Source organism: Panthera pardus, unplaced genomic scaffold (assembly GCF_024362965.1).
Source record: "Panthera pardus isolate Hobbes unplaced genomic scaffold, ASM2436296v1 HiC_scaffold_24, whole genome shotgun sequence".
Taxonomy (NCBI): Eukaryota; Metazoa; Chordata; class Mammalia; order Carnivora; family Felidae; genus Panthera; species Panthera pardus.
In genome coordinates this window covers 18,846,901-18,862,176 of record NW_026526810.1, presented here as the reverse complement: position 1 = coordinate 18,862,176, position 15,276 = coordinate 18,846,901, and the positions used below count along the sequence as shown (strand labels likewise).

At 35.1% G+C, this 15,276-nt stretch overlaps 2 protein-coding genes across 3 annotated transcripts in view; one reads left to right on the top strand and one right to left on the bottom strand.

The window, feature by feature from the left end:
- Nucleotides 1-15,276, top strand: part of GABRB3 (gamma-aminobutyric acid type A receptor subunit beta3) — a 451,589-nt gene that overhangs the window by 12,587 nt on the left and 423,726 nt on the right. The gene's annotated exons all lie outside the window — the stretch shown is intronic.
- Nucleotides 1-15,276, bottom strand: part of GABRA5 (gamma-aminobutyric acid type A receptor subunit alpha5) — an 83,083-nt gene that overhangs the window by 21,288 nt on the left and 46,519 nt on the right. For both annotated transcript variants that reach the window (XM_019435793.2, XM_019435794.2), the window contains one exon: nucleotides 9,896-9,978. In XM_019435793.2, the coding sequence (XP_019291338.1) occupies nucleotides 9,896-9,978 (83 nt within the window). The remainder of the gene's footprint in view (nucleotides 1-9,895; nucleotides 9,979-15,276) is intronic.

The window sequence follows — 15,276 nt, the reverse complement described above, 5'->3', positions numbered from 1 at the left end:
AATTTCAACATTTGTTTGAATTCTTGAGAGTAGAGATAGCAATAACAGAAATGTCTGTTAATTCAGTCCTGCATTAGAGAAGCCAGAGCATGTGGCTCATTAGAATAATGACACCTATTTGCATTCCTTTGTCTCCTAATAGCAGAGAACTGTTGGATTGGGTAATTTGAAACTCATTATACTATCACATTTAGCCTCTGCACTGTGCTCAGATGCCCATGGAATGAGGGAACTACTTGGCCAAGCAGCTATTTTTAGTAAATCAAAAAGATGAAAGACAAGTAAGAGACACACTTAATTAAATAACATTTCTTCTGTTAAAATTATTATATCCTGAGCTGAAACCATATAAGCTGAGGAAAGGTAAAGTTTGTGCAGTTTTTCATCTCTTGGGCAACTGTATATACACATGATGTATGAAGAAAATCCTTTAAATCACTTTGAATCTGATAGCAATGATATTAAAATTTTTTTAACGTTTATTCATTTTTGAGACAGGGAGAGACAGAGCATGAATGGGGGAGGGTCAGAGAGAGAGAGGGAGACACAGAATCTGAAACAGGCTCCAGGCTCTGAGCTATCAGCACAGAGCCCAATGCAGGGCTGGAACTCAACGGACCCCGAGATCATGACCTGAGCTGAAGTCGGACACTTAACAGACTGAGCCACCCAGGTGCCCCTGATAGCAATGATATTAATAGCAGATATACAGAAACAATCAACATCTAAATCAAACCAATCTTCAAAATATCAGGCAGATAAAAAAAAAATTTATCATGAGAGTTCAAAATCTCAAGAATGTTTATATTTATTTGGGGCTCTCTACTGAGTTCAAAATACACACACACACACACACACACACACACACACACACACACACAAACTGAGCCCATTTGGTATGACTGATTATAGAAGTGATGAGATCCTATCAGATGTGTATTTTATCACTGAATGTAATAAATGACTTAACTATAGTTGGTTGACTGTTGAATAGGAGATATTTTAGTGAAGAATGATTTAGAGGGTCACATATTTTCTTTAACCAAAATTTGCTCTTGTGCTGCCTATCCTGTAAACCATTGTCATTATATCCCATTAACTTGATCTTATTTAATTAATGATGCAAAAAATGACAATTTCACTTTTAGTGTCTTGCCTTTGATCAAATAAAGAGCATAATTTTCACATGCAAAGAGGGGTCTAATTTTACATTATACAACTCATTTTCCTCTTGGGGACATGAACAATTTATTTTCCTTCAGGGACATGAATCAGTGATTCCCAAATAAGATGCCTCAGGATCTTTTGAAGGTTTCGTCTCAAGCACTGATGTGCACAGCCTCCACATGGCAACATATTATTTAAATAAATCCTGGTGAAAGTCGCTTTCCATTATGCTGCTTCTCCCAAATAAATGTGTGTTGAATCTCTCCTTGGCATTTAAAGGTCATAGTTTGAAAAAAAAATATTTCCATCCAACCCAACTTTTGGCTCATCACACACATACACCTTTCCTAATCCCAAAAACCTGTTTGAAATGATAGAAGTAATACAAAAGGAAACCCCTGGAATCAAACAAACTTCCCCTGCCAGTAACAGCAAAGTGGTTGTTAGTAGTTGTTACTATTAACACCATGTAAAAGAGAACTCCCTGAAGCGCACTGGAGAGTGAACAAATAGAGGAAAAGACTGGAGGGAGTTGGCTCAGAGGAAGGGAATGCCTTTCTACTTAAAAAGCTTTGAGTCAGAGCTGTGAAGTGGCTAAAGCTTGGATGGATTCCTTTGGTCTTCCTGGCTCGAAGAACCAAAGGAAAAGTAGACTATCAGAATAGCACATCTGAAAAATGACACGCAAAATCCTAGAAAGGAAAGAGCCACAGAGAAGAAATCACAAATTTGATGTAATGGATGTATGTAAATTCTACCCAGATATGTATACTTACCCTGAATTATACATACATGGAGCATAATCCTACCAGCCCAACTAAGGTAGAAGAACCATCTGACATTTCATCTGTTGCCTACTATAGGAAAGACAGTGTTTGGAGTTTTCCTTTGGCCAAGTTAATTAACTAAAAAAGAAAAAAAAATGACACTCTAAATTTAACAGAATCCAGTCTCTGCAATACAACACTGAGATAGCCAGGAAAGAATTAAAAATATATATTAAATGTAAAAGAAACACAAAAAAGTGACCCAGACTCAAGAGAAAATACAATCAATATGGAATGCTCCTAAGAGGATTCAGATCCTGGATTTAGCATATAAGGATTTTAAAGCAGATTAAATGGCTATGCTTAAGAGTGTAAAGGAAAAAAATGTAATGGTTTGTAATGAAAAAATGTAATGAAAAACTAAGAGTAAGTCTTAGCAGAGGCATTGAAATTATTTTGAAGAAACATATACAAACTCTAAAACTGACAAATACACTAAATAAAAATTTTTTGTATGAATTTAGCCACAGATTGAAATGACATAAGTCAGTGAACTTGAAGACAGAGTGATAAAAATTATCCAATATAAAGAATAAAGAGGGGTGCCTGGGTGGCTCAGTCAGTTAAGCATCCAACTCTTTTTTATAATATTTATTTTTCAGAGGTGGGGGAGGGGCAGAGAGAGAGAGACAGACAAAGATTCCAAAGCAGGCTCCAGGCTCCGAGCTCTCAGCACAGAGCCAAGGCAGGGCTCAAACTCATGAGCCCTGAGATCAGGACCTAAGCCAAAGTCAGACATTTAACCCACTGAGTCACCCAGGTTCCCCAAGTGTTCAACACTTGATTTTGACTGTGCTGTCAGCACAGAGCCTGCTTGGGATTCTTCCTCTCCCCCTACCCTGCTTGTGCTCTCTACCTCAAAATAAATAAATAAATAAATAAATAAATAAATAAATAAATAAATAAACAAACATTAACAATTAATTAGATTAGACTCCAGATGGAAAAAGAAGGATGGGAGAGAAAAATATTAGAAGAGATAATGGCCAAAATTCCTCAAATTTGGTGAAAGACAAATTTAGAAATTCAAGAAGTTCAGTAAACCCTAGGAAATATAAATAATAATAAAAACACATGCAAGGGGACTTCTGCTTCCAGGAGAATGGAGATGTGTTTTCCCCTATTCCTCTCACTAAATATAACTAGAAAATCTGGATATGACATAAAATATAGGAAGAATCTGAAATGTAGAAAGAATAAGGCAGACAGGTCTTGGGATCTTGGTACTCAAGAGATGACCCAGTAGTGAGTTCTGTGGCTTTATTCTTACCTTATGCATCTCAGACTGGGAGCCCAAGAAGTTTAGCAAGACCTGGTGTTTCAGTTTGAGTACAAGGCAGGAAAAGGCCAGGGGCCCTGATTAAGGCAGTCAGGCAGGAGGAATTTCCCCATATCATTGGAAGGCCAAACATTTTGTTCTGTTCAAGACTTCAACTAGTTGAATGACATCCACCGCATTAGAAAAGGCAATCTGCTTCACTCAGACTATTAATTTAAATGTTAATCATTTCCAAAAACATCCTAACAGACATCCCCCAGAATAATGTTTGACCAAAAATCTGGGCATGTCATCGCCCAGTCAAGTTGACACACAAATTAACCTTCACAAAAGTGAAAAATACAATAACTGTAATAAAAAGTTCGATACATGAGTAAATAAAGAGGATGGAGGAAAGAAAGGATAGAGTTTGTAAACTCAAAGACAAAACAACAGAAATTAAATAACATGAGAAACAGGGAGAAAATAGGAGAAAATGAAAAGCCTCAAAACTTATGGGGATACAAGGGGTACAGGAGTACTGATGCATAGGGGCACTTGTACCCCAATGTGTATAGCAGCACTCTCAACAACAGCCAAATTATGGAAAGAGCCTAAATGTCCATCAACTGATGAATGGATAAAGAAATTGTGGTTTATATACACAATGGAATACTACGTGGCAATGAGAAAGAATGAAATATGGCCTTTTGTAGCAACATGGATGGAACTGGAGAGTGTGATGCTAAGTGAAATAAGCCATACAGAGAAAGACAGATACCATATGGTTTCACTCTTATGTGGATCCTGAGAAACTTAACAGAAACCCATGGGGGAGGGGAAGAAAAAAAAAAAAGAGGTTAGAGTGGGAGAGAACCAAAGCATAAGAGACTGTTAAAAACTGAGAACAAACTGAGGGTTGATGGGGGGTGGGAGGGAGGGGAGGGTGGGTGATGGGTATTGAGGAGGGCACCTTTTGGGATGAGCACTTGGTGTTGTATGGAAACCAGTTTGACAATAAATTTCACATATTAAAAAAATAAATAAATAAAGAAGAGTTAACACCTAAAAAAAAAAAAAACTTATGGGGATATATAAAAAAATCTAATATTCATGTCATTGGAATCAGGAAATGAGAAGAGAAAGATGATGGAGCAGAAAAAGTATTTAAAGAAATGATTGCTCAAACTTCTAAATTTCATAAAAATCTATAGATTCAAGAAGCTTAGCAAGGCCCAGGCAGAATAAACTCAAAGAAATCTACACCAATGCATAGTTAAATTTCTAAAAACTAAAGGCAAAGAAAATAATCTTGAAAGTAACCAGAGAAAAATGACATCCTACCTACAAGCAAAAAATGATTTGAATGGCATCAGATTTCTCATTAGAAAACAAGGAAGCAAGCATAAAAGAGCACATCTTTCAAGTGCCAAAAGAACTATCAGTACAGAATCCTATGAAAATATCCATCAGGTATGAAGGGAAAAATCAAACCTCTTCAAATGAAAAAAAAAACAAAAAAAAACAAAGATAATTTATTGCCCCAAAAATACCTAAAGACAGTTTGCTAGTTATAAATAAGTTTTATTATAAAATATTTTGTTATTATTTTATTATAAAACAACTTAGTTATAAAGAAGAAATCTTGGAACAATTAGAATGAAAAAAGAACACAGTAAGTAAAAATATGAGCAAATACAATAGAATTTCCTTCTTGTCTTGGGTTTGTAAAATTAAGTATGATGGTTCAAATAAAAATTCTAAAACTCTCTGATATGGTTCTATACGTATATAGACAACATCTTTAAGGCAACTGTATTTATAATTATGGGAAGGTAAGCACATGTAAACGGAGGTAAGGTTTATTTTTCATTTGATCTGGTTAAAGGAAGACACCAGTAGACTGTGATAAGTTATGTATATAGTTAACCCTTGAACAACATGGGTTTGAACGTCCAGCTCCACTAATACACAGATATATTTTTTTATAATTACAGCATAATACTGTGAATGTATTTTCTCTTCATCATGATTTTCTTAGTAATATTTTATTTCTCTGGCTTACTTTATTGTAAGAATATATTATATAATACCTATAATATACAAAATATGTGTTAATCGACTGTTTAGGTTATTGGTAAAGCTTCTCATCAACAGTAGGCTATTAGTAGTTAAGTTTTGGGGAGTCAAACTTATTGCTATGTAGTAGCAACTGTACTTCAAATTCTGAATTTTTCTCTTTTCCCAAGTTAGCAATATTTGTTCTGGGCTGTGGCAGTGAACCAAAGCTCCCAATCAATCATGTGATCACAAGGGTAAACAATTGATATATTTACAACAATTCTGTGCCCATGCAACCATTTGCATGTTTTTCATTTTTAGTACAGTATTTAATAAATTGCATGAGATAGTCAACACCTTATTGTTAAAACAGACTTTATGTTAGATGATTTAGTCCAACTGTCAGTTAATATAAATATTCTGAGTATATTTAAGGTAAACTAGGTTCAGCTATGATGTTCTGTAGATTAGGTATAATAAATACATTTTTGATTTACAATATTTTCAATTTATACTGGGTTTATCAGATGCAATCCCATCACAAGTTGAGGAAGAACTGTATAAAAATATTATAAGTCAAAATGTAATCATAATAAAACAACTAATCATAATTGTCCAGCTAACAAACAGGGAGACAGAAAAAGGAAAATAGAGAAATGAGAAAGATAAAGAACAAAAAACAAAAATAAATAAATAAAATGACAGTCTAACATATCAAAAGATACATTATATGTAAATGATGAAAATATACCAATTAAAAGACATAGATTGACCAAGTCATTAAAAAATATTACGTGGCTATATGATGTGTATAAGAAACTTATTTTAACATAATGATATATAAATGTTGAAGAGTAAAAATAAGAAAAATAAATACCACTCAAATATTATTCAAAAAGAAAGCAAAAGTGTCTATGTGGATATCAGACTGAGTTCAAAGCAAAGAAAATCACCAGAGACAGAAAGGGATATTATATAATGATAAATGGTCAAGCCACCAAAACATAACAAACTGATTGAACTAAAAGCAGAAAAATACAAATCCACATTTATATTTGGAGATTTCAATATCTCTTTCTCAAGAATTGATGTAAAACAACTAGACAGGAAGTTGTAAACATTAGTCCTAACTAACGCAGTATTATAAGAAAAGGAAACAAAAGGTGAAAAGATTAAGAAAAAATAAACAAAACTATCTTTCTTTTGTTGTTGTTGTTTTTTTTAATCTGTACACCTTTATTTCCTTTTCATGCCTTATTTGCACAGGCTAGAATTTCCAGCACTATGTTGAGGTAAAAGTGGTAAAAGCAGACATCCTTGCCTTATTCTAACTCTTAGGAAACCATTTAGTCTTTTTTTACATTAATTGTAATGTTAATTACACGTTTGCATTGTGACTGTTTGTAGAAGTGTTTTATCACATTCCGGGATGTCCCATCTATTACTAGTTTTCTGAGAATTTTTACCATGAATAGGTGTTAATATTGTCAAATGCTTTTCCTGCCTCAATTGATATTATTATCTTAGTTTTCTTCGTTATTATGTTAAAATAGTGGATTATATCTCAGCCTTGCATCCCTGGATTAAATTCTACTTGGTCTTGGTCATTGTGTATTATTCACTTTGTTGTTGAACCCAATGAACTAATACTTTGTTAAGAATTTCTTTGTGTCTCTATACATGAAGGATATTTGTCCAAAGTTTTGTCGTTTTTGCAGTATCTTTGGTTTTGGTGCCAAGGCAATCTGGCTTATATAAAGAAAACTACAAAACTCTGATGAAAGAAATCAAAATAGAGCTAAACAAATGGAGTTATTTCATGTTCATGAACACGAGGACTAAATTATGTCAAGATGTCAGTTTTTCCCTACTTGATCTGTAGATCCAATACAATCCCAATAAAAATCCCAGCAAGTTATTTTGTGGATATTGACAAACTGACTCTAAAGTTCATGTGGAGAGACAAAGGAATAACCAGTATAATACTGGAGAAGAGCAAAATCAGAGAACTGATACTACCCAACTTCAAGACTTACTGTAAAGCTACAGTACTCAAGACAGTGTGTATAGTATTGGCAAAAGAATAGGCAAATAGATCAATGGAACAGAACTGAAAGCTAAAAAACAGACCCACACAGTCAACTGATCTTTGACAAAGGAGCAAAGGCAATACAGTGGATAAAAGATAGTCTTTTCAATAAATTGGTGTGGACATCCACATGCAAAGAAAAAAAATGAGTATCTAGACACAAACCTTATACTTTCACAAAAATTAACTCAAAACGGATCACAGACCTACATGTAAAATTCAAAACTATAAAACTCCTAGATGAAAACACAAAGAAAATCCAGATAACCTTAGTTTTTAGATATAACCTCAGAGATGTGATCCATTAAATAAATAATAAGCTGGACTTCATTAAATTAAAAATGTCTGCTATGTGGGGATAACTGGGTGGCTCAGTTGGTTAAACGTCCAATTTCGGCTCAGGTCATTATCTCACGGTTTGTGGGTTCGAGCCCCATGTCAGGCTCTGTACTGACAGCTCAGAGCTTGGAGCCTGCTTCAGATTCTGTGTCTCTCTCTTTGTCTGCCCTGCCCCCCCCCCAACTCTGTCTCTGTCTGTCAAAAATAAATAAACACTGAAAGAAAAATTTAGTTAAAACAAAACAAAACAAAAAGTCTGTGTGAAAGATACTATCAAGAAAATGAGAAGATAACCTGTAGACTTGGAGAATATATTTGTGAAACACACAGCTGATAAAGAACTGGTACACAAAATATATAAAGAACTCTTAAAACTAAACAATAAGAAAATGAACAACCAGATTAAAAATGGGCAAAATCCCTGAGCAGACACCTCACCAAAGGAGATAAACAGATGGAAAATAAACATATGAAAAGATATTCAGTATCATATGTCACAAAGATATTGTAAATTAAAACAAGATACCATTAGACACCTATTAGAATGGATAAAATCCAGAATACTGATAACACCATATGCTGGTGAAGATGTGGAGCAAAAGGAACTCTCATTCTTTGTTGGTGGGAATGGCAATTTGTCAATTTCTTACACAGCTAACCATATGCACACTATATGATCCAGCATTGGTGCTTCTTGATATTTAACCAAAGGAGTTGAAAATGTATGTCCACACAAAAACCCGCACACAGATGTTTTTATCAGCTTTCTTCATAATTGCCCAAACTTGGAAACAACCAAGATGTCCTTCAGTAGGTGAATGGAGAAATTATGGTACAAGCATACAATGGAATATTACTCAGCACTAAAAGGAAATTAGTTCTTCAGCCATGAAAAATATGGAGAAACCATAAATACATATTACTAACTAAAAGCAGCAATCTGACAAGGCTTTGTACTATGTATGAACATTCTGGAACTGTATGACCTTCTGGAAAAGAAAAAAACTATGGATACAGTAAAAAGATCTGTTAGGGATTGAGGGAAGGGATGGTGAATCAGTGGAGTACAAAGGATTCTAAGGGCAGTGAAATTACTCTATATGATAATATAATGTTGGAAACATTTATCAAAACCTATAGAATATATAACACCAAGTGAACCCTAACATAAACTATGGACCTTAATTAATAATAATGTAACAATGTTGGTTCATCAATTATTAAAAATGTAATACAATAGTACAAGTCTGCTGATTAATTTCCAGGAACACATTCTTCTGCTTTTAAAAATCAAAACTTAGCATAGCATGAGTACAAATGGATAGCATAAAGAAAGAAGGAAACAGTTTGGTTCTAACCCTGCCTCCCAACATCTCAGAAGGGAGGATGGAGCTGCAGGCACACTTTCAGGGACAGTGTCATCACTGCACTATCTGGAATGGCTGGAATGCAAAGGTGTTCACCTAATGAATAATTATTTGTTCAAGAAACACGTTTCCTAAAACGTGTACAGGATGAGCAGTAAGGGTGAACAAGACAGTGTCATTGCTCTTATGGAATATTCTATTAAGAAGTGAAGATCATGGCTGACTACTGGAAATTGAGTCATGAATGTTGGCTCCTTAGAGGATATGACCGGCAGTCTGAGAAGTAAAAATAAATGCCAGGAGCTCCTGGTGGCTCAGTCGGTTCAGCGTCCGACTTCAGCTCAGGTCATGATTCGTGGTTTGTGGGTTTGAGCCCCGCATCAGGCTCTGTGCTGACAGCTCAGAGCACGGAGCCTGCTTTGGATTCTGTGTCTCCTTTTCTCTCTGCCCCTTCCTTGCTTGTGCTCTGTGTCTCTCTCTCTCAAAAATAAATAAACATTAAAATTAAAAAAAAAAAAAAAGAAAGAAAGAAAGAACTGCCAGGTGAGGGCCTGAAAACACTTCTCCAGGATATTTTTATGGTATGTGCCTCGACACATAATTCTCTGTTAGAGACAAGAAAACTAGTCTGTGAGGACAAAAGTATGAGGACTCCACAGCATTCCAGTCTTCTCAAGCAGACTGCCACCCATATTGTGTTTATTCACATATGGAACCCAAGTTCTGAATGAATGTGGAAATAACCCCAAAAGTATATCCGTGGTTCTTACTTGTGAAAATAACTTACAGCTGCCAAATTTCAGAGGGCAAGCATGGGCATCCATCGGGAAGTCCTCAAGTTGCATTGGGCATTCTGCAGAAATAGTCAAGCTGAAAAATAAGACATGAAGACTTTTTAAATGACTCACCAATTCTGGCTATTTACCGAGCAACCACCATGTTCCATAGAGCTATATTAAGTACTTCAGTCATAATTTTAATTACCATCTTTTATGAAATTGTCTGCCTGACCCACCAAATTATATAGGTTTGCATTGAAGATGGATATCATTTAAAAATATGGATTAAATAAAATCTAGTCAGTTCTGTGGCTTCGTGTGTCTATACATACATTACCACTTGTAAAGTAATTCCAGATGCCTTTAAAAATGATTTATTGTTTGTTTCCCATTCCTAACTCAGAAAAATCAAAACATTTCCTTGGACAAGGTTGAAATATATGTATTTTATAAAATAGTTTATAAGCTCAAGAAATATAAATGTATAATAAATTCTCAGTCCAAATTCTGACCAGAAGCTGGTTACAATTATTGTGTACTGGACTGATAACATGAAACAGAGTAGGTGAATTGTGTCATGACAGCAATCTTCTGGTACAACTTAATTGTTTTTAACCCATGTCTGGTCTTGCAGATAGTAATACTACTGCCTGCTACGACTGCCACCAATACTCAAACAGCAATGGACATCATATCTACCAGTTGTATGTCAGGCACTGTGATAGGTGCCTTACCTGCATTAACACATCTAATCAGAGTAGCATTATGAGATTTGTTGCTATTAACATCCAAGTTTATGAGAAAGGAAAGTGATGCATAGATATTAAAAGATCAGGACAAGTATGCAGAGCTATGAAGTCAGGGAGTAATGATTTAAGCCCAAGCCTCTGACTGCAGTGGCTTCCTGACAGCACATCCACCACACACTAAGTGGGAATGGGTTCTGTACAATTCCAAAATTGCCATATTGTTGTGCTTTTATTTCCCTACAGACTTTACTAATTAGATAGTGAATCTAAATTTCATTAATGAGTTAATCTTGTTTCTTAAATTCCTTCTTCTGCTATTTAAAACGAAATTAAATTATATAGAATGAAATCAAAATATAAAATATTCACCTTTAAACAGATGTTATAGTTATATTTTTAGACAAATAATAATTCAAGATATTAGCACCATTGGTCCTTCCCTCTTATATTGAGTCCAGATCTTGCCTTTGTGCCCAGAGTGAGAATAAAAATGCAAAAACATTCATTTTTACCTTCACTACTTCCTCCTGTTAAAACAGATTAGCCTTCTGCTCTGAGTACCTAATTCATAGTTAATGATTACAGACAAAGAAGTCAATGTATGTATACTGTGAATGAGACAAATTTATGTGTTAGTGCAAGAAAGGTCTGTGCTTATCAAAGAGAAGAAATCCTCTGCTGTCTCTGGTTTGAGGGGCCATTCCCCCAAAGATGGAGTGACTTTTAGATGGTATAAGTGCACATAGATGAGAACACATCATCAAAGTATGACATGCAGGCAGGGAGATAGTATTTAAAATGATATGTGGTATATGTTCATAGAAGGATATGGAAATATACAAAAGAATTTTAAAGGAGAAAACTACAAGTAGGTATCATTTCACTTGTAATTTCACTTGGTAAATTTTTTCTACATATTAAAAAAAACTTCTTTAAGTTTATTTATTTATTTTGAGGGGGGCGTAGGAGGGGCAGAGAGAGAGGGAGGTAGAAAATTCCAAGCAGGCTCCATGCTGTCAGTGCAGAGCCCAATGTGGGGCTCGAACTCACAAATAGTGAGATCATGACCTGAGCTGAAGTCAGATGCTTAACCTACTGAGCCATTCAGGTGCCCCTGTACAGATAATTTTGACATGTACATGTATTTTCTTTCATTCTTGTCTTTTGTATATCTAACATTAGAACAGGATATTTCCCACATGAAAATCTCTACATAATGATTACTTTGAAAGATGAACTATATAATTATAGGATGCAGATGTCTGGACTATATGTATGTGTGTACATATAGAATATATAACTATATATATTATACACATATAACATATATACAAATATACATATATAATATATTTCATACTATGCGTATATAATGCATATTTCATATACACATACATAATATATGTGTATGTATAACATATATACATATATACGCATATATTTCATATTAAATCAATTATGTATAATAATAAATAATATAATAATGTATATATATTAAACTAACTAGCTATTGTTAGACTTTTAAATTGTTTTACATGATAAGTAAACTGCAATGGAGTTCTTCAAGCATAAACTATGTATAAGGACTATTATTAGAGACTATGAAGTGGATAAGGTAAGTATTTACTTACTAGAATTAAGAAAATTATGACCTAAAAATCACAGCCTGTGAGGAAAGCCTTCAGTCAGCACAAAAGAAAATAATGTTAACTTCATTTGGCTTTTAGTGAATTTAAGAAATTTTTAAGGTAAAGCAAATAGAGGGACAGAGAACTTAAATGAGTCAAATATGTTTTAGAGAATAAATTCACACTGAACTCAGAAAATCTAGAATTTTCTTCAGAAGCAAATTTTTTAGTAAGAAAATAGAAAGTGTATATAAAGCTACAATGCCAGGTTCAAAGCAATGAATGCAAAAATAAGCACAAGAAATAACAGTGCTGTAGGAGCTTGGAGAACAGCTTTGATTTGGAGATTCTGTGCTGGTCTACAGCCTCTGTTCAAATAGTTTAGGTGTAAGGAAGACCCTGGGCTCAGATAGTTGGGGTAGTGTGGAGTGGAGTGGAAGTGGGGATGCTTCAGGTGATCCTGGCCATCCTAGCCCAGCCACAGGTACTACAGACTTGAACCAGCAGATCCAGTTCTGCAGTCTTCAAGTTGCCCCCTACACATACAATATTGACAACTTTATGGTCCCACTCCCATCATCAGGCTGATGTGGAGATGGTCTCTCCAGGGCAGAATCTTCCCTCTAGATACTGCCACGTCTGCCAGCTCACATAACTGAGAAATAAAGAAACACTTTATAGCCCACTGGGTCTGGAGGCTGACTTGAAGCCAGATCTGTTGGTTTTTTGACAGTGTGGTGAATCAGAGTTAATTTCTCTTCCTTCTGTGCTTTGTGGTGGTACTTTGTTTCTATGTCAATGGCCACTGGAGGCACCACCACCTGGCATTTCTATTGTTTGCTCCTACTTCTCAGAGAAGATCCCCTCAGAGAGACCTGACCTCCCACCTTGGAAACACTGCTTACTCCTGGATTTTTCCCTTCTCCTCATGTCTTCCTTCATTCTTGGCCAACACCCTGTATTTATGAGGTATGAGAAGCCTTTCCTTTTGCCATAGTGGTCTCAACTCTTACTAAAGACAGCATGCATCTTCTGTCCTGCTTTATTCTGGTTCCTTGGTCCTGAGAGCTGCCTACCTTCTGAAAACCACTGCACTGACATTTAAAGATGATAAGGATTGTACACCAAGGAGTCTGCTTTCAGCATATAGCTGGAAAAGTGGAGGATGTAGTGATGGTGGGCAGAGACATGTGGACAGAATTTAGCTGAATCTAAAAAGAAGAATATGTTAAAGAAGAAATAATCCCAGTAAAAAATATAAAAATAAAAAAATATAAAAATAAAAAAATATATAAAAAAGATGATAAGGATTGTACACCAAGGAGTCTGCTTTCAGCATATAGCTGGAAAAATGGAGGGTGTAGTGATGGTGGGCAGAGACATGTGGACAGAATTTAGCTGAATCTAAAAAGAAGAATATGTTAAAGAAGAAATAATTCCAGTAAAAAATTAAAAAAATAAAAAATATATAAAAAGATAGTAATTCTACAATTCCTATCTCAATAAATGCTATCATTAAAGCATCATGGATTGTTCCCCCATTTTAACAGACTTCCTTAGGATTAGAGTTCCAAACACTGGAAAAATATATGATAGTGTCTTTCTTCTAAAGGATGAACACATTATTCAGCTAAATCCCCTAAGTAAATGTTTCAGCCTCAGTAGGGGAACAACATTTAAATTTTTTATCCCTTTAAACATTTCAAAAATGGCCTATGCTTTCATAATACAAAAAAATATATATCTCTAGGTAAGAGCAAGCCTTCCATTGATGGGGTCTCTGAAATATAGAGTACCTTGATGTATAACCAACCTCCTTCATATAGAATTGAGATCAAAGCACTCTATGGAATAATGGATTGTCCTAGCTCAAAGGAGTCATACAGACTACCTACCAGAAACCTTCACTTTTCAGTTGAAGGAAATGAAGCCCAAAAGATTAAGAAATATGCCTTACAGAAAAAACTTCTCTAAACTACTGGTGGATCCAAAAATCCAGCATTTCCACACTCTTGCCCCAGAGGTCAAATTTCTATTTTGCTCCTAATCTCTGTTAAGACATTCAAGCATTAACTTATTGAAACAAGCATCCCAATTTTCAACAACATTTTAATTTTAGGGTCAAGAAAGGACATTTTGTGAGTTAAAATATTTGCTTCAACTTGGATTTATATCATCCTAATCAAGGGTTTAGGGTCCTAAACTCACTAAAGAATTCTCTGCTTGACCAGGGGCAGGTCACGGTGGAGAGAACTTTAAATGGTTAAAACAGTGAAATTCTAGAGTTAATGGCTTTGCCATTAACTAACTGTTTTACCTTTGTAAAACTGCCTAACTTCTCTGGTCCAGTCTTCCCATTTGAAAAAGACACATAATAACAGTTGTTTTTATTCTCTGAGAAAAAAATAGTTAAGTGTGAAAAGGAGGTTAGTCTCTAGCTTCCCACCCAATATTCTCTTCAGATTTGAGCGTTTTCATTTATATGAAAACAATGCATCAGTGCAGTAGAAGATGTGGTGGTGGTAGGCAGAAAAATGGTCCTACAAAGATGCCCATGTCCTTACCCCTCAAACCCCCAAACCTATAGATACATTACTTTAAATGGCAAAGGAACTTTGCAGGTATATTAAATTAAGGCCCTTGCAACAGGGGAGAATATCCTGGTTTATCCATATAGGCCCAGTATAATCACAAGGGTTATTTTGAGAGGGAGGCAGGAGTATCAGGAGATGTGATGTGAAAAGGAGATGTGATGGCAGAAGCAGAGGTCAAAGTCTGTGGCCATGAACTCAGGAATGCAGGTGGCTTCTAGAAGCTGGAAGAGGCAAAGAACAGATTCTCGCCTAGAGAAATCAGAAAGAATGCAATCCTACCTATAACTTATTTTAACCTTGTAAGACCCTTTTGGACTTCTGACTTCCAGAACTATCAGGAAATGAATTAATTGTGTTTTAGCCAGTAAATTTGTGATAATTTGTTACAGCATCAATAGGAAAATAATGCAAAGTTTTG